At 36.7% G+C, this 25,011-nt stretch overlaps 5 protein-coding genes across 7 annotated transcripts; 2 read left to right on the top strand and 3 right to left on the bottom strand.

The window, feature by feature from the left end:
- Positions 1-4,438: 4,438 nt before the first annotated feature.
- Positions 4,439-5,914, bottom strand: LOC111807336 (GATA transcription factor 12). The gene is made up of 2 exons (XM_023693014.2): positions 5,412-5,914; positions 4,439-5,234 (listed from the first exon to the last, which is right to left on the bottom strand). Exons 1-2 carry the CDS (start codon positions 5,715-5,717, stop codon positions 4,554-4,556), a joined length of 987 nt encoding a protein of 328 aa, XP_023548782.1. The 5' UTR covers positions 5,718-5,914; the 3' UTR covers positions 4,439-4,553.
- A 2,505-nt stretch (positions 5,915-8,419) lies between these two features.
- On the bottom strand, positions 8,420-10,857 carry LOC111807458 (protein transport protein SEC13 homolog A). 3 transcript variants are annotated; one of them, XM_087128919.1, is made up of 3 exons: positions 10,745-10,857; positions 8,958-10,402; positions 8,420-8,809 (listed from the first exon to the last, which is right to left on the bottom strand). In XM_087128919.1, exon 2 carries the CDS (start codon positions 10,250-10,252, stop codon positions 9,347-9,349), a length of 906 nt encoding a protein of 301 aa, XP_086985045.1. In that variant the 5' UTR covers positions 10,253-10,402; positions 10,745-10,857; the 3' UTR covers positions 8,420-8,809; positions 8,958-9,346. The 3 variants fall into 3 exon arrangements, with proteins under 3 accessions (XP_086985045.1, XP_086985044.1, XP_086985046.1); XM_087128918.1 differs by having other exon boundaries at positions 8,424-8,809; positions 9,261-10,402; XM_087128920.1 differs by having other exon boundaries at positions 8,424-8,809; positions 9,261-10,376; positions 10,745-10,850.
- Positions 10,858-14,171: 3,314 nt separating this feature from the next.
- LOC111807175 (homeobox-leucine zipper protein ATHB-15) lies at positions 14,172-19,904 on the top strand. Its single transcript, XM_087129078.1, has 18 exons — positions 14,172-15,237; positions 15,386-15,545; positions 15,746-15,846; positions 15,944-16,034; positions 16,257-16,352; positions 16,435-16,548; positions 16,639-16,722; positions 16,814-16,969; positions 17,069-17,143; positions 17,254-17,360; positions 17,444-17,636; positions 17,714-17,899; positions 18,000-18,080; positions 18,267-18,401; positions 18,572-18,894; positions 19,015-19,120; positions 19,366-19,515; positions 19,606-19,904. Exons 1-18 carry the CDS (start codon positions 15,029-15,031, stop codon positions 19,750-19,752), a joined length of 2,514 nt encoding a protein of 837 aa, XP_086985204.1. The 5' UTR covers positions 14,172-15,028; the 3' UTR covers positions 19,753-19,904.
- Positions 19,905-19,970: 66 nt separating this feature from the next.
- LOC111807174 (uncharacterized) lies at positions 19,971-21,099 on the bottom strand. The gene has a single exon (XM_087129079.1). It carries the CDS (start codon positions 20,730-20,732, stop codon positions 20,145-20,147), a length of 588 nt encoding a protein of 195 aa, XP_086985205.1. The 5' UTR covers positions 20,733-21,099; the 3' UTR covers positions 19,971-20,144.
- Positions 21,100-23,389: 2,290 nt separating this feature from the next.
- On the top strand, positions 23,390-24,203 carry LOC111807092 (uncharacterized). Its single transcript, XM_023692669.2, has one exon. The coding sequence runs from the start codon at positions 23,450-23,452 to the stop codon at positions 24,050-24,052; it is 603 nt and encodes a 200-aa protein (XP_023548437.1). The 5' UTR covers positions 23,390-23,449; the 3' UTR covers positions 24,053-24,203.
- Positions 24,204-25,011: the final 808 nt, after the last annotated feature.

Here is a 25,011-nt window from a genome sequence, read left to right as displayed (position 1 = left end):
AATTTGGTGGGTACCACATCTCTTGGATAAAGGAACGAGTGTCATCGAGAACCCTGAACTCCGAAAGGTTAAATAATGTATTTTAAAACTTTTTACCTACATATTGATTAATTATTATAATTATTGAAATGACCGTTGAGGTTACAAATTTTATTTTGAGGGATACAGTCAATATTACCGTGGTATTGGAAAATATAGTAAAAAAAATGATTTAAGAATGTATTTTACCCTATAATTAATTAATTTATTATTATTATTATTTTTGTAAATTCTGAGTTTAAAAATGATAAATACGGTAGATGTGGACCAAACTTTTTGGGGGTGATAGGAAATGGATCGGACAGGCCCAAGCCCACAAAACGCTCAATATGAACTGTGGGTCCAATTTAGTCCAATAACTTTTTCATTGTCGACTTAGATTAGAATAGTCGTCGAGTAAGCAAAAAGAATTTCACGTTCTTCCTCTCGCTTTCAAAAACGAAGATTTAAAAAAGTCATATTGATTGGTGCTCTCTCCGGACTTACGAAAAACATAATGAAAAAAAACACAAATAAGATACGTTGTTAGGTGTTTTGTTTTATTTTCATATTGAAGCAGATTATAAACCTGTGCTCGATAGATATTTGTCCATATAGTGATATTGGATCTATGGATTCTCGATAAGAAATGAGCTAAAGTTGTCCTCCCAGACCGCTTAAATCCCATGAGTGAATAGAAACTTAGATCTATATTGGATCTCACAGTAATCGACTCATCTATCATCTATATTGGATGTATGCTAATTTGTCTTGAATGATCCACATCTTAGGGTCAGACACTAATGAGCACATTGAACCATCCATGTGACTAAAAGTTCTCATAGCCTAGGCATAACAACCCAATTATCGAGGGCGTGTTTTACCATTGAGCCAATAGCTCGCGGGGATCTTGCTGGAACCATTATGCAAAAAATGAGAGAAATTATATCTCTCTCCTATTAAGCTATACTCAAGTTGAATAAGAAAGTTTAGAATTCTTTTTTACATAAGTTTTAAATTAATTTTTAATTAATGGATAGAAAATTCAAAATTCAATAGCAAACAAAACACATAATGTTTATGGTTCATAAACTAAAATAATAAAATTAAATAAATATAGAGGGTACCATTAGGGATTAGCTAAACATGTGCCTATGCTTCCTTAATTTTTTTTTTTTTAATTGCATTATGCACTTCTAGGTCACATGTCCCAACCATCTTCCCCCACAACTAAAATATTAAAATTTTAAAAGTTAAAGATATTTATATAATTCACATGCTTTACCTTTTTTTCCTTTTTAAATAAATAAATAAATAAAATCGTCACATCAACGACAATGACCAAAACGGACAATATCTGCTAGCGGCGGGTTTAAATTTTTACAAATAGTATCAAAGTCGGACACTTAGTTGTGTGCCAACGAGGATGCAGGGTGTCACGGTCATGCTTGTCCAAGACATGTCGCCCATGACATGTCGAAACCTTTGTCTTGTACTACTTTATTGCTCGCTTTCATGTTGCATTATTTCTTTCTTATTTTCTTTAAGAGTATGACGTTTCGGCGATATCATGGCTATGCTTGGTAGACATGAAATGCCTCAAAATGTACTATAGGGAGATATGACTAATTGTCAACTTCTCCCTACTCGATAGTTATATGCATGAAGTCATTGTTGTTTCCTTTTCAAAACCTCTCTTCCCCGCTTTCTAAAATCTTCTCTTGAATTCGAGACCCGAGGTTTGTATTCACGTTGCCTGACCGCAAACAACGTAACTCGAAGTAGGCTTGACCCACTTAGTGGCTGAGAGTGAGTGCCACACAATCGTCAAATCCGCTGCCTGGAAACCTCGATTGTGACACAGGGCCTCCAAAAGAGGTGGATTGTGAGATCCCATATCGATTGGAGAAGACAACAAAGCATTCCTTATAACAGTGTAGAAATCTCTGCCTTAACCGTGAGGTTGATGGTGATACATAACGGACTAAAACAGATAATATTTAATAATATGGGTTTTTCCTCTAATTTAACCGTTAATAATTTATTAAAACCAAATGAGATTTGTTTCCACACATCATGGATGTATTAGTCTACGTATCAAGTCACGATGTTGATTGATTGATTGTTAATATTAATTTCTTAATATATTTTTAAATTTTTCATAACCTATTAGTTTGTCTCTTTCTTTTTTTTTTTTTTTTTTTTATGATCAATTTTATTTAATAAAACATATATGTCTACGATTCGTGTTAGGCACTGAAATCCATAAGGGAATCGTATCTACTCGTCTCAAATTACTTCTAACAGTGAAGACTATTCGTACAAACAAACACGTGGGGCCGTTTAGTCTTTTTTTCTCATCGCTCACGTGCTTCTATCCAAAGCTAAGCACGTTTAATTATAAAGTTCTTATAACTGAGTCACTGAAGAGAGATGTACTTTGTTGGTATAGAATCACTCTCGTTTGGACGTCGACTCGGTTTATGTATGTACCTTTCTTTGACTCAAATGTCACAGACCGTACAGTTGATTTTAAGGAAAATGTAGTATTTAATATTTTGTCGAGATTAATAAATTACGAAAATAAAAAGGTATAAATTTGGTGGGAATTGGGGCTTCCAACACATATTGTTTGTCAAAAGCTCATAGATTGATTGGTGTTGTTAAATCAAAATGGAGGGGTTAGGTGCATCACATGTGAAAAAGGGGATTAAAACAAAAGTAGTTGAAGCTTGCAATTATTATTCCAAAATGGAGGTGGAAAATAGCAGCTTTTTAATATTTTATAAATTATTTTTAAAAAAATAAAAAATTAAACGTCATTCCAAACACGTAAATTACTTCTCGAGAAATCGGTTTAATTGCATAATATTATGATATTATTCGCTTTTAAATTTAAACTGGATAACAATATGAAAATTCGTTAAATATTATATTTCACGTGAAATGACAAAAATGCCCTTCGTGGGAGAGACGGAGAAATAGCAACTATACCCATATTCCTCGAACAAAATAACATTAACTATAATATCCTCAACTTGCACGACTATTTTTTTTTTTTTTGTCCAGTTTTTGGAAGCTAAACCGAGCATAAATCAGCTGAAAAACGTTAATTATCATCTTAAAAGTATATATTTATAGTCATAACCGAGGAAAATGATTATTTAAAATTTGACCCCACTTCTTTTATAATATACCATAATGGACTTTAGGTGCATGGTTGGTCGCGTTTATGGTTAATTCCTTAATATCGCCTTTAAAGTATGGAGAGTTGCATAATTCATTCGTCAATTTATTTTCTGACTCAATTATTATTTGTTTTAATTTTTTAAAAAATTTAAAAAAATTTGTCTCTGTCCTAATAATATGATATCTATATGGTCATGGCAAAAGTGACCATAGCATGGAGGAATGACCATGAAGCTCGATTTCAACTGGACTTCGAGAGATCTGGTAGGCTCGAACGAGTTTAAGTTGGGTCTAGGAGCTGTTCAAACACTCATGCTTGTCGGTGGCATGTCGATCTAAGATTCACGAGCATTCAAGGGTTTTACTTGAGAGACGTAAATTGAATCTTGCAGAACCTGAGTGGCTAAAGGAGAAAGAACCCGAGTGGTCTCGAAAAGCAGGTTCGGTCCATTGAATTGGGTGAAGTTGGAAAAGGGAGTTGGGGTCCATGTGGGTGGTACGTAGAGGATACGATGTAATAAAAAGGGGTAGGAAATGGGAGTGTGGAAGCCATGCCAATTGCCAGTGATGGTGCCTTGGAATGTGTCTTAAGCCCCCATGTGCATGTTGGAGTAAACTAGGGAAAGGATTTGAAATTCCACCAAATAATAATAATTCCCAATTTCATTAAATAAGTCACTTATTTTTTTCAAACAAAAAAAAAATTATGAATTTTAGCGAAATCACCCGTCCCACCCGTAGCAATTATTGTTCTATTTAGACTTTTTCCTCAACTTTTTAAAACCCGTCTCACAGACACTACGATGATTTTTTGGAAGTGAGTTAATAAAAATAATTCAAATTTATAATATTTTAATTTATTTTTATAATTTAAATTTCTAATATTTTTTACGATAGCTCTCGAAGATTTTTTTTTTAAATTAAAAAATTGACCCATTATATTTTGTTGTAATTATGACCTTGATAAAATATCGTTCAAAATATGTATAATTTTCTAAATTTAAGATAAAATAATTAAATATTTAATTTTTTAAAGTTAATTTATTAAAATTTAGGCATATATTTTTATTTTAATATTAAAGATGTTCAATTTAGCCAAATAAATGAGACTATGTTTTGAATTTATTAAAATGAAATAAAATAATTTGGGTAAAAAAAAACCTCTTTCTTTTATTTGATTTATATTTTCCTCATTTTCTGTTTTATATTTAAAAATGAAAATGAAATAAAATAAAAATTGCCAACTCCTCTGTTTTTCATTTATGGACTGAAAAAATGAAGGGGAAAAAACGTGATTAGGAAATGGTGAAGTCCATGGTAAGATTGCTACACTAGCATCCACTAGATTATATGCCTATCACGGGGCCCATGTGATGAGAAATCAAGTACTCATCACAACCGTTCGTTACCCCAAAAATTGAACTCTGATTTATGAACTGTTGCTGTTGCTGTTGCGCCATTTGAAGCTCTTTCTGCCTTCTCAACTCCAGAACTTTCCGGTGAGAATTTGAGTGTTTAGCCGATATGAATGTTGGACTCGCCGCCGGACGATACTCCGGCACTAAACGGCCGGACTTGTACCGGACGCCACAAGCGTTGCAGAGTGTTTTAGGGCCCATAGGTCCGGTCCGCCATTGAGGAGTCTTCTCGGATTGACAATGCAGGCATTTACGGCTGGAGGAATCTCCGTTTGGAGCGTCTTTCTTCTTCGACGACGATGATTTCGGAGGTTTACGATCCGTAGGAGAGAGGAGGTGGAGGAGGCGTGTGGTCCAATCGCAAGGAGCGGTTCGCGATCGCTTGCTTCGAGCTTTGGAAGGGAGCGGCGTTTCGGCGGGGAAACGCGGCGTGTTCTTCGAGGAATCGGAAGGCGGTAATTCCGAGGAAGATGAAGTTTCTGGAGTTTGAGGCTTCGAAATTGAATGGCTATTTGTGAGGTAATTAAGCGCTTGAAGATCTTTCCCTTCCGTCGAGAATGAATCTTCGACGAAGTTCGAGAGCCATTCGAGTTCCGCTAAATCATCGCACTGTAAACATTGAATCGAAAAATTGAATCAGAATCTGACTAATCTAACTTCAACTAATTAAAATTCTCGCAATGAATTTCAAATGTAGGAGTTCGATCAAATTTGCCGAAACTGTTCCAATTCATACGGAGAATTGAAGTTCTGAAGAACAATGGAAATTCAAATGCGAAATATTACCGGAACACAAAGGTCTCCAGAGAATTGAGATTCATCAAAACTCCGAGAGCCGATATTTCCATGGAAATGCTGATGATCGCCGCCGGAGACAGATGAATTACAGCTATCGACTGCAGTAACAGTAGAGGATTCCGTCGAAGTTCCCGCCACATTATCGAAGAAACCGTCCATCATTATCGCATCTTCATTAGAAAAGTCAAATAGGTCATCAATGGCGAAATGCTCCGTAGCCTTCGTCTTCTCCGGTGAAAATTGTCCCACTCCGGCATCGAAATATCCACCGACCATAAACTTGTTCACTTCCATATCCAGAGCAAAACTCAACACGAAAACCAAAACACAAACGCAAACAAAAATCTCGCTGTTCGAGATAGAAACAGAGCAAGTGAAATTGCAGAAGAATCAGTAACGAAAGAGAGAGAGAAAAGGAAATGTGTTCGATGAAGAGTGGGGAAGATGGAAGGAGGGGATTTTGAGGACCAAAGGCAAGGGCAAAACGGGAATACCATATTTTTTTAAAAAAAAAAAAAGAAAAAAAAAAAAGAATGAGCATCTCTCTGCATGCAGAAGAAGATGAATATAATAATAAGGAAGTGACTTGCAAGTTCTTTAAAGTTATTTCCAATTAAACTCTCTTCTTTATTTTCCCCTTCCAAAATATACCATTTTATTTTTCACTCTGACCATAATACCCTCCCTTTTACTTCAAATTTACCTCTCTACCCTAACTCCAATCGAAAGACGTAGTCATAGTTGTTGGATGATGAAAGTCTCGGTTAATTTAGGGAATGATCGTGAGTTTATAAGTGAGGAATACTTAGGAGGCCTTTTGGGGAAGCGACAGCTTATGTTCAAAGTGGACATTATCATACCATTGTGGAGAGTCATGTTCGTCTAACAATAGTGACTCATGTGTCGAAAAAAAAGGTTGTAAGTCTCGTAGGTATAATCGTAACCGAGATTCATGGTAGAGCTATATTGAACTAGCAATGAGCTCCATGGATTGTCTGCTTTGACCCGTTATGTATGACCGTCAATCTCACGATTTTAAAACTCGTCTACTAAAGATAGGTTTCCACATCGTTACAAAAAAACGAGAGTCAGAGCTGTCGCGGTGAAGAATTGTGACAGACAATACCATATCATTACGAAGAATAGTTGTTCTTATCACGTCAATCGCTTCTAGGGGCAATAAAGTAATTTTAAAAATAAAGCTCCAATTAAGAGAAAACAAGGGGTTAAAATTTCAATCCCTAAAGAATCAACCTTTCAGGGTTTGTCGCTGTGATTCGTCCAATAACGTCAAATTTACAGCCGGATTCTGCCTTAGCTAATAATATTTGGCCATTGGGACGTGTGCTTTTTCAATTTTTTTTAATTAAAAAAAATTAATTATTGCATTAAACATAAATTTATTTTAAATATAATAATTTTTTTCAAACCCTTTATTATTATATTCTTCTCCCCACGTTTAAGCACGACGCTTACAGCTCAACTTCATCAAACATTAAAACCTCTATTTTCTTTTAATCTCTTTACTTCAATTCTAATTTCTCCTCTATTTTATATCCAATTTATTTAATAAAATATATCCTAATAATAATTATAAATATTCGATTACAAAATTATTATAATTATGTAATATTAAAATTTTTTTTTTTAGGGAAACAAAAAATGCAATTAATGGCTGTGAAAATATTGGGTGAAAATTGAGGATATGGACACCGATCCCCAAAATGGATAAGGTTGTTTATTTATTTCCGCTGGGTTAAAATATATATTAAATTATTTGGATTAATCATTACGCTGTTAAAAAAAATTAAAAAATGGTACTGTACTTACTTTTTTTTTTATTGTGTAAATTATTTCATTTTAAATTTATTTTTGTTTTCTTTCAATTTTTGTATTATGATTTTCACCTAAAAATATTTAAATTTCTAGAAAAATTATATATATATATATATATACACCTATTTAGATATATATATTTAAAAATTGGTTTTTTTCTAGGAGAAAATAAATAAATAAATAAAAATAAAGATAGATATTTGAATATAATCTTTTTTTTTTTTTTTTTTTTTTTAATTTTAAGCTTTATTTATTATTATTTTTCTTTGGAATTAAATTAAAAGAATAGGTGGGGTCCAGGGAGCACGTGACAAAGGTGGGGGTGGTGTCAGGGAGCATGTGAGAGGGTTCTCGAGGTTTTTGGTTGGTCCCTAACGCTGGTCAATTTCCACGTGGCTGGGATCTGTTGCCCGTAATGACCGTCTTTTCCTTCGTGTTTCCTCGCACGTGCTTTGTCTTAACGTGTGCAAACAGTGACACTCTCGCACGTGTACTCACTCACGTGCATTGCACGGACGTATTCGCCTTAATAATGACTCCTCCTCCTCCTCCTCCTCCTCCGGATGCTTCCTTGTTCTTCACAATTTCATTATCGCCTAAAATATTTTTCTTTTAATTAATTCATTAATTTATATATATTATTATAAGAAATAATGATAATAAAATTTTGAAATTTATCGAACGGCTAAGCTGGCTTGAATACTCACAGACGTCTAACTCGGGTTTGAAATACTTTATTTATTTAAAATTTGTACACTTTTGACTTGACTTTATTTATATTTAAATATTACTTCCCTATTACTATCTAGCACTTCTTTTAACGTTTAATAATTAATTAAATAGGCTAATTTGTATAAAAATTTATATATTCATTGAATTTTTAAAATTGGTTATGTTTTCTGCAACCCACTACTCAATAACCCAGCCCCTCTGTTCAACAACTTGCCTAAAAAGATGTCATTCATGACCTGTTAATTTAAACCAAGTCAACTCTAGGATTGAGGCGGTTCTGAGAGTCAAGAACGTACAACTAGGTGAAGACAGCACATTGGTTTTGCTCGGTGCATGCAATAGATTTCATTTGCATGAACTAAGTAACCTCTTAAGTCTTGGGTTTGGGTCAAAGAAGCAACATTTGCATGAACTAAGTAACCTCTTAAGTCTTGGGTTTGGGTCAAAGAAGCAATGTCACCTGATCATGATCAAATCAATTGCAATACTTTTATGTTCGTGAGGATCCCAACAGAGTGTGTTCTACTTCTAATAGGCGAACTAAATCAAAATCATTCTCAACGAATCTATAAGTGATCTCCATTTTTTTCATCAAACCAAAGGTCTCAAACAACCGATCCCGCAGAACAACTCAAATGATATAGTTCAAAAGATATAGATGAGATGGAGAGTTTGAAGATTACTTACACATGCAAGGCACTCTAGCAAATTCTCTGAATAAGGGCCTCGAAGAAGAAGCACTCCTTCCTGTTAAAAGCTCTGATGATTTATACCGTTCAAGTGGCAGCTACTAGCCTGATGGCTCAAGTTGAATCGACCTATGAGCAAAGAAGGTTGATATAAGCATTAGCCTAAGATCCTGCTCGATAGCCATTTGATTTTTGAAATTTAAGAAATTTCATTACTATACTTTCATCCTTCATAGCTATTATTAAAGACTTAGTTGGTTTGTTAGGAATCACGAACCTCCACGATGATATGATATTGTCCACCTTTGAGTAAGTTCTTATGAGTTTGCTTTTCGTTCCCCCAAAAGAGTTTAACAATGGAGATGTATTCCTTAATTATATACCTACGATCAACCCCTTAATTAGCCAATATGAAACTCCTCTCCAACAATCCCCAACAGTATGAACTATTCTCACAAAACAACTGCGCGGTTGACTTACCTATTATGCTTGATTGTCAAAAAAATAAACATAAAACATTAATTCTTACTAGAGTACTTACCAGTAAGGGCAAAGGAGAGGGAAAGGGGTGGGTACTTACCAGAGTTACTTTCAAGCCAACTAAATGCCAGAGTTAAAATGATCAAAGTGAACCCATATGCACTGCAACAAATTTAAGAACTGGATCTATGGCTCAACAGTCGTCACCTGTTGCCAGTCCCCATCAACATCCTCCTTCCACAAAGTCACATTGTTGTTCCCATCCGCCACAGCCAAGATGTTCCCAGTCATAGACCATGAGACCCTCCAGACAGGAGTTTTGAAATCATTCAATATCTTCCCTTCCCATTGATCCCCTTCCCTGGCTACCGTCCATATGATAACCTGTCCATCCTGAGAAGCACTTGCAATAGTAGATTTGGGTAGCCCGAGGTTTGGCGCCCATGCAACATCCCTAACCCAATCAGTATGCATCTGAAGTGCAGGGAAACAGTCCATCTTCCAGATTCCATTATACGGTTTCCAAACCTTCACAGTATTATCACAACCACCGGAGCAGAGCTTATGAACAGGATCAACCAAGCCAGAACCAACAAGAGCACCTGGTGCAGATGAAGGGGCCCATGAGACCGACGTGACACCAAGTGGATGAGCTTGGTCAATGCTTGATGTATCCCAACCACCATCCTGCCTTGCAGTGAAAACTGAAATATTCCCATCAGAGGAACCACATGCCAAACATAGACCCAATTCATGAGGAGCCCAAGCGATAGAATTAACTGAGGACTTATGATCGACAAAAACATGGGCTTGACTCCACTCGTTCTGATTGCCCTCCTTCCATATAATCACTCGTCCATCATAAGAACACGAAGCTAGCAACGACCCGAATTTCGGGTGCGCCCAAGCAGCCTGCCAAACTGGTCCTTGGTGACCAGTAAGTGTGGCTAGATGTTGAGAAGCTGAGTTACTGACTCCAATTATCTTAATGGTCTGGTCAGATGAAGCTGTTGCAAGGCGCTTGCCATAATAATCCATCGTAACATCATGGACAGTGTCCTGGTGACCACTTTCTATCTTCTGAACAGGCATTTCTCTAATAATGATATGTCTTACTCTTCAGCTAACAAAACAACCAGGATCAATTTGAATATCGAACCTTCCTCTAACTATCCCTCAGCGCAGATACAATTCTTATTACACTGCCTCCTTCAGTCTAGCAGATTGCAAAGGGGAACAACTCTGGAAAACAATAACAAAAACACAACAAAAATTCAAAGCAGATTGAGAAAATTGCTAATCTACCGTCGTCAATGATGAGAACAACACACTCAGTAAGTAAATTCCTGATGATAATCAGGTCTAAACATTTTATAGATCTTGACTCTGAGATTCAGAGTGACACCATTGGAAATAGATCGATCACGTGAATCAAATTCTAAGAAATCAACAACACATCAACAAAAGAAGTCTAAGAACCATTACTGAAAGACCGGAGATAAATTTATGGATCAATGACTAAATCCAATACCCTAGAACAAAAATTTAAAGCTACCGAGCGGGCAGAAGAGAAAAGGAGCAAACCCTAGATGCGGAGTCGATGCAGCATTCATGGAGAACAGGTCGCTCTCTTCATCTGCGATTAATGAGGAAGAGAGAAATAAAACGAGAACGATTCAAACGTGATTTTTCGACCGGAACAACGGTAACCAAAATAAAATGAGGACGGGCAGTTATCGTTTGCCCGAAACCCGCCTCAGTCTGTCATTGGGCCTCATTGGGCCTATGTGGTGGTCTATTGGGCTTGGCCCATGAACTTGGGCTATTTACATCAATACCCATTCAGCCATCAGCAGTGTTCTTCCCAAACAAATAAATAAAAATAATAATATTTACTCACTTTCTGACGTGGATTATTTTTGTGGCTCAGAAATATTATTTTTTCTCTTAGTTATAAAAAAAAAATTATTATTATATTTTTAATAATAATAATAATAATAAAGGTGACGTAGGGCATACGAGATCACCGGCATAAGCCTTCCCAAATATATCAACATAATTAATTTCGATTCATAAAACGAGCTTTAAATATTTCTTTTTTAAATTGAAAAAAAAAAAAATAATAATAAATGAAGCAGGGACTATACTATAATTTAAAGTAGTATTTAAAATATGGCAGTAGGTCAGCGCTCATAATTATAAAATTTTAATTTTCTTTTTTATTAAAAGAAAAAAAAAGTAACACATTTATATCACAATTTTGGTCATTTTCATTTAATTTAAACCTTTTATTTTTGTCAACTTTGACAAAATAATAATAATAATAATAATAATTTGTGGTAGAATTTATCCTATATTCAATTGAAATTATCTGCTAATTTCAATTGGCATAAATAAATAAAACCACTAATTTCAAATGAAGAATATAATTAATGTACATTGTAATAAAACAATATTTTATAATTTCGTAACGGCCTCCGTCAACTTCAACGGAAACAACCACCGCACCACCACCAAGAAAATTGATGCCTCGTCATCAGCCAGGTCAGCAAAGCGAAAAGGGCCCACAAACACATATTCTCAAAGTAATCTCGGCAAACGTGGAGCCCAGGGATATCCTGTCAGGTCATGCCTTGGCTGTCCAGTGTCCACTACCACACCCTGGATGGGTCCCACCTCTCTCACGTGGCTTGTACATGCATCCTCCCCGTGGGCCCACGTGCTTATATTTACATGACCATCCATATCCATGCCCATACCATTCTGGACCCTCATTAAATATGGGCCGTCAAAAACCCCTTCCTGTTCCTCACCGTACCTGTCAGCCTGATCGGACATCTCCAATTATTGCACCTCCATAGTTCTCCATGCTCTTTCCCCCACCTGATCATTTTTTTATTTTTTATTTTTTTATTTGTCACTCCTGGACCCAACACCCAAAGCCCAAACTCCACCTCCCTAAATTCTGTACATTAAAAGACGTAATTTTTGTAAGGTGTTCCAGTTAAATTAATTATTTCTAAAAATAAATAAATTAATAGTTTTTTTTTTTTTTTTTTTGTCGTCCGATTTTATTTTAAAAAATATTAATTATTTGATATACTTCAATTAAAATCTCATAAAATATTTAATAGTTTTAAAACTAGAGTTTGTTAGGAATCACGAATCTACAGTCTGGAGCTCACTCTCAATAATCTTCAACAATTATACTCTCGAACAAAGTATACTATAAGCCTTTCTGAGGCTTATGTAGTTCTCGATTAATCTCCTTGATCGAGACTTGACTCCTTTCTCTAGAGCCCTCGAACAAAATACACCATTTGTTCGACACTTTAGTCACTTTTGACTACACCTTCGAGGCTAACAATTATTTGTTCCATATTTGAGGATTCCATTGACATGACTAAGTTTAGGGCATGACTCTGATACCATGTTATGAATTATGAATCTCCACAATTGTATGATATTGTCCACGGTGAGCATAAGCTCTCATGGCTTTGCTTTCGGCTTCCCAAAAAGCCTCAGACCAATGGAGATAGTATTCCTCACTTATAATCCCATGATCTTCCACTAAATTAACCAATGTGGGGCTCACTCCCAATAATCCTTAACAGGGTTGAATCGTGGAACAATGTTTAACTCGTAAAACAAACCAAATTTTCGATTTCAAAATATTCAACCAAACCCAATCCAACTGTCACGGCGTGGGATACATAGTTCGAATTAGTCAAATTATCATTATACCACCTCAACAATTGATGTTGGAAACGTTTTTGCGTCGGGATATCCCTGCCCTCCAAACTGAACGTGAACGTCTCCTTTCGTTTGGCTATGGGAGAATCTTCGCTCTGAAAAAGGCAAAACTACATAATTAAATTAAGTTATAAACATTAATTAAAATTAAGGCGCTAATTAAGTTTGTTTGTTAGGAAAAAAAAAGGCGCTAATAGTTTGAGCAAGCTGCAAGTGGGAGAAAATTATAATATAAAAAAATAAAAGAAAGTAAAGGAGAAAATTGGAAAAAAGAAAAAAGACAAAGGACAAAAATGGCAATTTTCCATCATCCATTATTATGTCGCATGTCATGTCAATTCATGTCATGTATGCGGGCTATGTTATGTGGATACGGCATTGGCAGTATGATGACCAGCCCATGACATTACATAAAATTCCTCCTTCCAAAAATACCCCCCAAAATTTTAAATTAAAAAAGTTGGAAAATGGAATTTAATTACAATTATCCAAAAATAAAAAATTCATTTTATTTGAATTTAATAATAATAATAATAATAATAATAATAAAAGAATTTAAAAACCGAGACGCATGCAAGAGACCTCATCATGGTGTCCTCTGCGCCCCCCCTCCCCTCGTTTCGCCTTTTGTATTTTTCAAGCATCCTTCTTCGTGCCTCCCCTTTTTAATACCCCTATTCTTTCCACTAATTACGTCTTTGCCACCCACTTTCAACCCTTTACTGGTCGTGTTGCTCTTGACCATTGTTCCGGTTCATATTCTTTTATTGACCAAATTACCCCTACTAATTCCACTAATTATTATTTATTTTACATCTAATATTTTGGAAATTTTTATTTTTATAATTTAAAATTTCCGATTATGCGTCTAATAGATCTATGACCTTTTTTTTTTTATAGTATAAACGAAATTTAGGGACTGAATAGATATAAACTCAAAAGTTTAGGGATGGAATAGACGTAAACTTAAAAATTAAATTTGAAATTAAATTTAAAAATTATATAATATATATGTTTAAGGGAGTGTTAGATATAAAATTTAAAGTATTTTTTTTTATAAGAAAAGAATTAAAAATATATTTTGTTAAGAAAAATTACAAAGATGGAGGGACAATATGGACAATTTAAATAGTAAAAAGAACGAGTTGGAATGGTTAGGTTAGAAACAGAAGGAAGGGCATTTTGGTAATTACATAGCATCGAAATATTATTATTTTTTAAATAATAATTATAAAAACATGCTCCATTTCCGCCTGCACAGTGGAGGGAAAGACCAAACTGGTTTGGAGCAGAGCCGAAAGTGACGAACCAATGGAAGCTCAGAGGTGAAACAAAATCCGCATGAAAACTAACTAAAAAATATTCACAGTAATCCTCGAGGAACCTCTCTCTCTCTCTCTCGTTCTTTCATTGAACCATTGAAAGCTGAGCCGTATGCTGTAGAAATCAGGTTCCACTCAGACCTCAAATCGACTTCTGTAGCAATCCGCTTGCTTTTTCTTTTTCTCTCATCAATACGGCTCTATGGTGTTCATTTTGGGTTAGTTTGTTGGTTCTGAATCCCCACAAGATGGTTTGGAGATTGGGTGTGGTTCTCATCAACCAGCACCCCGATGATCGGCGATTCATGGCGATTTCCGAGGGATCGTTTTGAGTATTTCGTGGCTAGATTCTTAGTGACTTTGGTTGATTTTTGAGCGATGATTATGCTGAATCTTCGGTGGGAATTGAAGAATTAGCTAATGGACTATTTGCGTCTGAATCAGTTTGTATTCCCCTGTTTATTTAGGTTTTTTTTAGTGGTTTCTATGCTCTGGAAATTCAGATCGTTGTTATTTTTCTGAAGCTCAACCTTGGTTTGAAGTTCTGATCTCGAAATTTTAACTTATCCTTGTGTTTGGCGCTTGTCTCACTTTGACTCTACAAGGATTAGTGCCTTCCGGCCCCGGATATCGCTTTCGTTTATTGATTACTGTTACTGGGATTTTGCTGGAGGGTTGTAGATTGATAAATTTGCGTGTGTTTGTTTCTCCTTTTGGGCTGTGCAAGAACTGCTCAAACTTTTGCCCAATTTAGCAAAGTGGGTTCCTGAGAATTTCGAGGTAGAAATTTAAAATGGCTATGTCCTGCAAGGATGGTAACAAACATGGTATCGACAATGGCAAATATGTTCGGTACACACCGGAGCAGGTTGAAGCCCTTGAGCGGCTCTATCATGAATGTCCAAAACCCAGTTCCATTCGTCGTCAGCAGCTTATCAGGGAGTGTCCCATTCTCTCTAATATCGAGCCTAAGCAAATCAAAGTCTGGTTTCAAAATAGAAGGTATTCATTTAACCATTTTTACTTTACTTTAAAGAGTTCATACAATAATAACCCATTTGATAATGGCAGAAGTAGATTTAGAACAAGATGAAAGCCTGTTAGTTAGAGTATTAATTGCCATTCTTACAATAGTACATTTGTTCTTCAGATGTCGTGAAAAACAGAGGAAAGAGGCTTCTCGGCTACAAGCTGTGAACAGGAAGCTTACGGCCATGAATAAGCTTTTAATGGAGGAGAATGATAGGCTGCAGAAGCAGGTTTCGCAGCTGGTGTATGAAAATGGCTATTTCCGCCAGCATACTCAAACTGTAAGTTTGAACAGCACACTTTTTTCTCCATTTTCAATTCATGGGGTTCCCTGAAAATTGTTAATTTTTCAAGAATGAAACACCATTTTCGATCGAATGGAGAAACTAAACGATTCTTTATACTATTGTTCTTGAATTTCTCTCTGTGTCTGTTTATCTATTGATGAGTAACAATTTGATTTGTGATGGAATTTCTGCAGACGACGCTTGGAGCTAAAGATACAAGTTGTGAACCGGTGGTAACAAGCGGTCAACACAATTTGGCATCTCAGCATCCGCCAAGGGATGCTAGCCCTGCAGGGTTAGTGGGCATTTAGTTGTTGGGTCCTTTTCTAATCTGTGACCACATTGCTGTCCGCGTTTGCAGATGAGTAATTTGTTTCCGTATTTTTTTTCAGACTTTTGTCCATTGCAGAAGAGACTTTAACAGAGTTTCTTTCAAAGGCCACTGGAACTGCCGTGGAGTGGGTCCAAATGCCTGGAATGAAGGTGTTCCTTTGCGCCTTCTTTCCATTAAACGTTAAATTATGCTTGTCTGACATTGATTTCATTATGCTAATATATAATCAGTAAATATTATTGTATTTAATTCTTCGACTTTCGATTGTCTTTTACGTGTTTGAGGTATTGCTTGGCTTTCTTTTACTTTCTACATTAGAATGGGATAAAGATCATCTTTGTAAGCAGTTTTCTTGCTTCTTCCTTGTATAGCCTGGTCCGGATTCCATTGGAATCGTTGCTATTTCTCATGGTTGCCCTGGTGTGGCTGCACGTGCCTGCGGCCTGGTGGGTCTAGAACCTACTAGAGTAAGTGCCATGACTATTAAATTTGAGTCCACATTCAAGTTTAGGCTTGTGAGACTGCAAAAATGACTAATATAACTTTCAGGTTGCTGAAATCCTCAAGGATCAGCCATCGTGGTTTCGCGATTGCCGAGCTGTGGATGTCCTAAATGTGCTGCCAACAGCCAATGGTGGAACCATTGAGCTGCTTTATATGCAGGTTACTACTTCTTTCTAAATGACTTTCATTCCTGTTCTTGGCTCTCATGCATCTAAGTCACTTTGACACTTCGTCTCCCTGGTTTTGTAGCTCTATGCGCCTACAACATTGGCGCCTGCTCGGGACTTCTGGTTGTTGCGCTACACTTCTGTTTTGGAAGATGGTAGCCTTGTGGTATGTTATGTTACACCTTGCTTTGAAGTTTCAACTACATTTATTCATGTGGGCTGGTTGTCTGAAATCGCTGGTGGTTTGATGTATATAGATCTGTGAGAGATCACTCAAGAACACTCAGAATGGTCCAACCATGCCTCCAGTGCAGCATTTTGTCAGAGCCGAGATGTTGCCGAGTGGATATCTGATAAGACCATGTGAAGGAGGTGGTTCGATCATTCATATCGTTGATCATATGGATCTGGAGGTAGTATATTCAATTATACTTTCCTTATCTTCTCAGTCAGCTCATCTCTTTTAATCTACATGGCCAATACTAATTTGAGATACTTGATTCATTAATTAGCCATGGAGTGTTCCAGAAGTATTGCGTCCATTGTATGAATCAAGCACTGTTCTTGCTCAAAAGATGACGATGGCGGTAAGATAAATTATGGACGTTTCTGTAGGATTGGATGACGAGTTGTTTAGTTGTAAGATTATTGTAATTGCAAAATATATTCATACATTGTTTTTCTCATTTCTATTTAGGCTCTACGCCAGTTGAGGCAGATAGCTCATGAAGTTTCACAGTCAAATGGAACAGGCTGGAGTAGACGCCCTGCAGCCCTACGTTCACTTGGTCAAAGGCTCACCCGGTTAGCATACAACGATCGATTCTCAATATCTGCTTTAATTATGTAGCTTGGTTGATTGTTTTAATGCTGGGAATATCTTATAGGGGGTTTAACGAAGCACTTAACGGGTTCAACGATGAAGGATGGTCCGTGATGGGAAATGATGGCATGGATGATGTAACTATTCTCGTAAATTCATCTCCTGACAAGCTAATGGGATTGAACATTTCATTTGCAAACGGATTTTCTGCCATCAGTAATGCAGTTTTATGTGCTAGAGCGTCGATGCTATTGCAGGTAAAATCGTTTTCAATATTTCTTTGCTGATAAAATGATTGGAATTTTTTGTTTCACCTTCAATTTGATCACTGCAGAATGTGCCTCCTGCAATTCTACTGAGGTTTCTGCGGGAGCACCGGTCCGAATGGGCAGACAACAATATCGATGCTTATTCAGCTGCTGCTGTTAAGGTTGGTCCTTGGAGCTTACCAGGGTCCAGAGTTGGAAGTTTTGGGAATCAAGTAATACTTCCTCTGGCTCATACCATTGAGCACGAAGAGGTGAGTTGCATCGCGAACGTATTGCAATGAATTATTACTCTTACGGCCATTGGCCAATTTCTTGCAGTTCATAAGACCAAATTTGTTTTGTTGACCTCAGTTTCTCGAAGTGATTAAACTGGAAGGCATTGGCCATACTCCTGAAGAGGCAATGATGCCTAGAGAAATGTTTCTTCTGCAAGTAAGTAATACTTAAGCAGGCGACTAGTCTCATTTACTAGCTAATAAGCTCTGGTTAGGTCTATTGTTCTACAAGAATGAGTTTCGATCTAACATCTTTATATCCTACTCGTACTTTCATTTCAAGTTCATGGCGACTATCAAAAGACTAGTTCTCGGTCCTTATGGTTGTTTTCTGTTCTGATAGCTCTGCAGTGGAATGGATGAAAACGCTATAGGCACTTGTGCTGAGTTAATCTTTGCTCCAATTGATGCCTCGTTTGCCGACGATGCGCCTCTTTTACCCTCAGGGTTTCGGATCATACCACTTGATTCTGGAAAGGTAGGTGTAATTAAATCATGGTTTTGGATTATTCCTTCTCTTGGATGGGTTCTTTGGGGCTAGTGAAGTGTGATTCATTAGTGAATCTCAAAGGAAGGGTGGGGCATTGTGCAATGTAGAATTTGAGCTCTCTCTCCTATTATTTTGATATTATTGAGCAAATGTTTCAGGAAGCATCCAGCCCGAATCGCACACTCGATCTTGCTTCTGCTCTTGAAATTGGTCCTGCTGGAAATAGAGCACCAAATGACTCTGTAAATTCTGGGTGTTCAAGGTCTGTAATGACGATTGCGTTTGAATTTGCATTTGAGAGCCATATGCAAGAACATGTGGCATCGATGGCTCGACAATATGTTCGTAGTATTATATCATCGGTCCAGAGGGTTGCATTAGCTCTCTCACCTTCTCATTTAAGTTCACACGGCGGACTACGATCTCCACTTGGCACTCCTGAAGCACAGACGCTTGCTCGTTGGATCTGCAACAGTTATAGGTATAGTTTATCTTCTTACATGTTTCTCCAATTCCACTGGTTAAAGAGATCCTCATCTTCATGGCTCTTATTCAACCTGTGAATTACGAAGTTTGGGTGCTTAAATCTTGCTTATTACAGGTGCTACTTGGGGGTGGAGCTATTAAAATCTGGAATCGAAGGAGGGGAGCTTGTCCTGAAAACATTGTGGCATCATTCAGATGCAATCATGTGCTGCTCTCTAAAGGTGTGTTCCTTGTAACAAAGCATCTTGCGAAAATAAATTTTACATCGAGCAAATGGCATCATATTCGATGAGAATGACGTTAAAATCTCGAGAAATGATGAACTGTTAGTTTCCAACTAGGGCGACTTTAGAGTTCCGTTGATCTTAAAGAAGTTATCAAACTTCGAACAGCTTGTTATAGTAATCCATTTCAGTTCACATATTTATGTGCATTACTTCATTTATAACCTTTGTAGTCTATGCAGGCATTGCCAGTGTTCACTTTCGCCAATCAGGCAGGCCTCGACATGCTCGAGACAACCTTAGTCGCACTTCAAGACATAACTTTAGAAAAGATATTCGATGACCATGGAAAAAAGACTCTCTGCTCAGAATTTCCACAGATAATGCAACAGGTCCACCCAATTTACCAATCTTTTTACAATGGCAAATTGTCGCATATCATTCTCGAAGTCATTAATAATACGTTGCTCTTGTTTTCTTAGGGATTTGCTTGTCTTCAAGGAGGCATATGCCTATCGAGCATGGGCCGACCTGTTTCGTATGAACGAGCCGTGGCTTGGAAGGTACTAAATGAAGAGGAAAATGCACACTGCATCTGCTTTATGTTTGTGAACTGGTCCTTTGTCTGATGCTAAGATTCCCCAAATGAAGTTGAAGACTTATTTAATGTAAGATCTCTTTTATTAGCTATTTTGTTTATGTAAACTTTGGATCTCTGTAAGAGAGAAAGACAATGAATTGGGCTGCCCCTTCAGTAAAAGACCATATTTTATTAGAACAAGCTTCATATAGATACATGCTGTTTATAGGTTAGAAATGAAGATGGCCTAGAGCTTAATATCAATAGTTTCCCAGAATAGATACCCTTCATCATTGACACTCAACTAGAAGTTTACCGACTTGTTTAAGAAGCCCACCTAGAAAAAATGACCTTTCAAACCAGGCTATGAAACTAGGTGTTGAAGAACACTGAAAAGAGCAGCTAAAGTGGCTAAAATTAGGAGATCTCAAGCAAAATGACTTAGTTTTGTAGTTTGAGATTGTTGAGATCCTCTGTTCTTATGATGGCTGGAATGCAACTTGAACTCCTAGCAATCCCACCTTTCTTTTGGGCTGCTGCAGCTTTGTCTCTAGGACTCAAAGACTTAGCTCTAAGACCACCTCTCCCATCCATCCTACTCTTCTTCAACATCTCTCTCATTGCCTCAGCCTGAAACAACACCGGATAAGCCCTCCCCAATTTGTTGAACCTTGCGCAGGCGCTCATGTGAGCGTTCAACGCCGCCTCTTTGCTCCCTCCATGCTTCTCCACCTCTCCTTCCACAGCCTCAGAGCATAGCCCGCATATCAACTTCCCAAGGAACTTGTCTCGCATCCGATCGATGTACTCTTGAGTGTACTCCTCACTCATTCCACAACACTCACACCGCGCATCCTCGATCTCAGATATCGGTGGAAGTGCATCTTGTTTGGTATCCGATGTTATAGCCAACTCCTTCCCTAACTCCATGGATATGTCTGAGATTGTTCTTTGGAGGGCATTGGATGAAAGCCTTGGTGCCTTGGAGAAGTTGTTGCTCCTTGGAATAGCTTCTCCATGAGGTGCCATTTTGACAAAAGCCTTGAAGAACTTGAAGAACTTAAAGAACTTGAATGGGTTCAAGGGCTTTGATTGAAATGAATGAGGACTCTAATGGTTGTAGAAGTTATTTATAATAGATATTGGTGATGAGTATGAAGCCAAGGAGTTTCTGTGGATGGAAGCAGACTCACTTGTCAATTACTCAAGTTAACGTGAAGAATCATGAACATGCACAAATCTTCCAGAGATTTATGCCTACTTGTGCTTCCCTTTTTGTTCCCTCCAAATAAGTTCAAACGGATGCAATTTTCACACGCCGAAAGCTCTCGAGTTTTCGATTTATTATATAATATTCTCTGTTTTCGAGTTTCAGTTAATAAACTCACATCTTCACCGTTCTCGTTATTCTCTTGAGTAATAAAATGATTCCTAATAATCTTTTAATACAGTTATGTCATCCTTCGTTATTTTTACGATCAATTTGAACATAACTTAACTGTTTACGAAAAAAAAAAAGAATATATATATATATATTTTTTTTGATGGTTAACATTCATTTGAACTTAGTTATCAACAAAAATTTCACTTTTCTTTCAGTTGAAGTATCACAAGGGGTCTCCTTTAAGTCATGTTTTCACATTGAAGTTTGCTTTTTGGAGTTGGGTGATCAATTAATGCAGTGTTAAAATCCGATGTATATTAATTAGATATACTCGATGAAATGTCTTCTTAGTTCAATAAATTTATAGTAATTACGTTTGACGATGAATAACATCGATAAATAGATGGAACTGTCTGCACTATGACTCATCTCCTACAGTGCGATGTAGGTTATATGATGATCGTTCAATGGCCAAGATCTTTAAGAAAATTCTTAGTGAGGTCATAACCTATGTTGATTATGAATATGACACGATGATTTATAAATAAAATAAATAGAGAAATTAACGTTATAATTTAACTGTATATATTTTATAAACCCGTGGTTAATTTACTATTTTAAATAATGTATTCAGTAAATTTAAAAATTAAAAGAAGAAAAGGTAAATAAAAAGTGTTGGTTTAGGGTTCACGAGTTTGCAGTGTTGAGCCACACACAGATTCCACATCCCATTTTCCAACACAATTATTGACAACCATTAAAAAAAAAATTAATTAAATAAACAAAAAGAAAACACTTTTTTATATATTTAAATTGTATATTTTATATATATATAATTTTAGAAAAACAAAATTAAATGTGGTGTTATTTGGTATGTCCTGACGTTGTGATTCATGTTGAAGGCCCATTTTGAAAGCCCATCAACATTACTTTTGGGCTCGATTGTGGACCATCTTATTGGGCCTTTTACTTTCCATCGCGGCCCATAACTTTTCTAAAAGCTGAACCAGCTCTTTTTTTCCCCAGATATTGCTAAAAGGAGCGGCGGTATCAACATTTTGATCACGTGCTCTATGTTTTTTTAATCACTCCGTCCAGCCAGGCTTAAATAGCACGTGTTGTTTGAAACTGTAATACGTGTCAAATTACTCACAAATTTCACTAATTTAATTAAATAGTAATTAGCACACTTTATTATTAAAATAAAACATTTAAAAATAATGTTTTATTATTATTATTATTATTTAATATCAATATGTTCCAGCCTCATTCAGCTAACAGAAAAAAAATTTCTCTTTAATTTCTCTTATTTATGTTTAGTGGGAGCGAGCAAACTTTAACTATGGTAGTCATCCTGTGACCTCATACCATCGTTCTCATCTCATTTTACTTTGACTATACTTGTATGTGTTATGTTGATAACACTCTGACCTATATGGGTCACGACCTCATGTATTTATAAAGATGTGTAACAAACAAGTAAATCAGTAAATTAAATTATGTACAGATATGATCTATTCTATGTTTACAGTATGTAGCTAACCACGTGTAGCTTCACACGTGAAATCTCATATCGGTTGAAAAATGCAATCATCAATCAGCTCAACCCCATTTTCTATTTCGCTTTGTCACAGTGAAATCTCATATCGGTTGAAAAATAAAATAAAATATTTTTTATAAGAGCGTGGAAACCTCTTCATAGCAAACATCGGTCGGAAAGAGAAACAAAATATTTTTTATAAGAGCGTGGAAACCTCTTCTTAACTTAACAGACACATTATAAAAGCCTTAGAGAGAGACGAAGAGACAATATCTACTAGCATTGAGCTTGTGTCATCAAAGCATGTAAGAGGGAGCAGTAAATCGTCGAATGAAGAGCCAGGTCAGCCAGTAAACTTCAGAGATTATACGTCAGGAACTCCTAGCAACAAACTTGTCACGTTGAAGCGGCAGACAGAGTAGCAATTGTTGGATGATGGAAATCCCACATCGGCTAATTTAGGGAATGATCATGGGTTTATAAGTAAGGAATACTAACTCCATTCGGGAAGCCCAAAGCAAAGTCATGAGAGCTTATGCTCAAAGTGGACGGACAGTATCATTCAATTGTTGGAGAATAAATTAATATTATATTTAATAAGAGAAAATGATTGGCTGAAATTGCAATAATTAAATAAATAATAGAATTTGATTAGTACACCGTACACTCATCGCCGAGTTTCCTTAACCCATACGCCCTCCGCGCCTCCCAAATTTCCACTATAAATACCCTCCTCACCCTTTCCCATCACCGTGCGTTGAAAAAACACCTCATTTTCAATCTCTCCTTCTCTCTCTTCTTCGCTCTCTCTCTCTCTAGAAAATGGAAAACAATCTTCCGGTGATATCCAAAAGGCTCTGGAAATTGGTACGCGTCGCTTATTTCCTCCTCCGTAAAGGCATCTCCAAGAGCAAGCTCATTCTCGACCTCAATCTCATGATGAAGCGCGGCAAAATCGCCGGAAAAGCCATTACAAATCTCATGTTCCACCACCACTATCACGGCGGCGCCACTCCTTCCTCCTCCGCTGATCAACTCCCTATCGCCGTTGGTCCCGATGATTACGAATTCAACTGCAGCGATAGTCCCGCTTTCCCTTCTCTCCACTTCCCTGCCTTCCACAAACGCCGTCGTAACCAAAACCACACCTCCTCCTTCTTCGCGTGTGCTCACGCTCCTCCAACACTTGACGATGACGCTGCTGCCGTTAATGCCGTTAAGGCTGCTGTCGAGATTTTTAACTTCCACAGCGGCGCGTCGTCTCCCTCCCTTGTCTTAGGGCGCGTCCGCCAGCTAAGGATAACGGACTCTCCGTTCCCTCTACATGACGCCAACGCTGATTCATCGGTTGATAAAGCCGCCGATGAATATATCAGCAGGTTTTACAAGGAGCTTAGGCTTCAACCCACGGCCGACGAGAACTGAATTCCGACGCCGGTCACCGGTCACCGGCAGCTCCAAGCTAATAATTATATATAATCTTTTAGTCACGTGGCATTGCTGTTGTGCTAATTACAACACGTGTATTAGTTTTGCAAAGAAAATGGAAATAAAGGGAGTTGTTTGTTTTGTCTAATTTATTTATTATAATTTTTTTTTAATTTTTATTTAATTCAACATCTACCTAGCTTATATTAATTTAAAATATGCCCAATAAAAGGAGAAATTATTTGAAAAAGACGGGTTGAAAATTATTAGAAGATTCCCACATTGACTAATTTAGAGAATGATCACGTGTTTATAAATAAGCAATATCATATTATTATTCACTCTCTTGTGATGTGAGTGAATAATTTTCGAAATAATCTATATCAAAATACTAGCGAAAATTCAGGTTGCTATTTTGACCCATTTTGTTCGTATAATTAGCATCTCAATTTTCGTGTCATGTCGTATAATTATACTCAAGTTGAGTTATTAAGCATAATTTAAAGAGCAGTGATTAATTTAATTTAATAATTATGTTGAGGATCGAGGATTATTGGGAATGAGTCCCACATTGGTTAATTTAGTGGAAGATCATGAGTTTATAAGTGAAGAGTAATTTATATTCATGTCATGTCATATAATTATACGAAGGAGCGATGATTTATTTAATATTTTTTATAAAATTATAAAAGAGTTAAAATTGATGAAATGGTATATAATGTATGTATGACATGGAAAATGTTGAAAATAAAAGCCGTTTTGAACATAGAAAAGGTGAGCTTTTACAGCCTTAACACCACGCCTCCCACTAGCCAAACAGTGAAGGATTCCACCATCTTAAAGCTTTTGATCAGCTGGCCCCCTCTATATATATATATATATATATATACATATATATACACATCCCTTTGTTTATGTAAAGCTTGGCATGCGAGAGATTTGGTTTGTATTCTAGT

The sequence above is a fragment of the Cucurbita pepo genome, chromosome 12, assembly GCF_057944985.1.
Source record: "Cucurbita pepo subsp. pepo isolate OVF chromosome 12, ASM5794498v1, whole genome shotgun sequence".
Classification (NCBI taxonomy): domain Eukaryota; kingdom Viridiplantae; phylum Streptophyta; class Magnoliopsida; order Cucurbitales; family Cucurbitaceae; genus Cucurbita; species Cucurbita pepo.
This window is presented reverse-complemented; position numbering and strand designations above follow the sequence as displayed.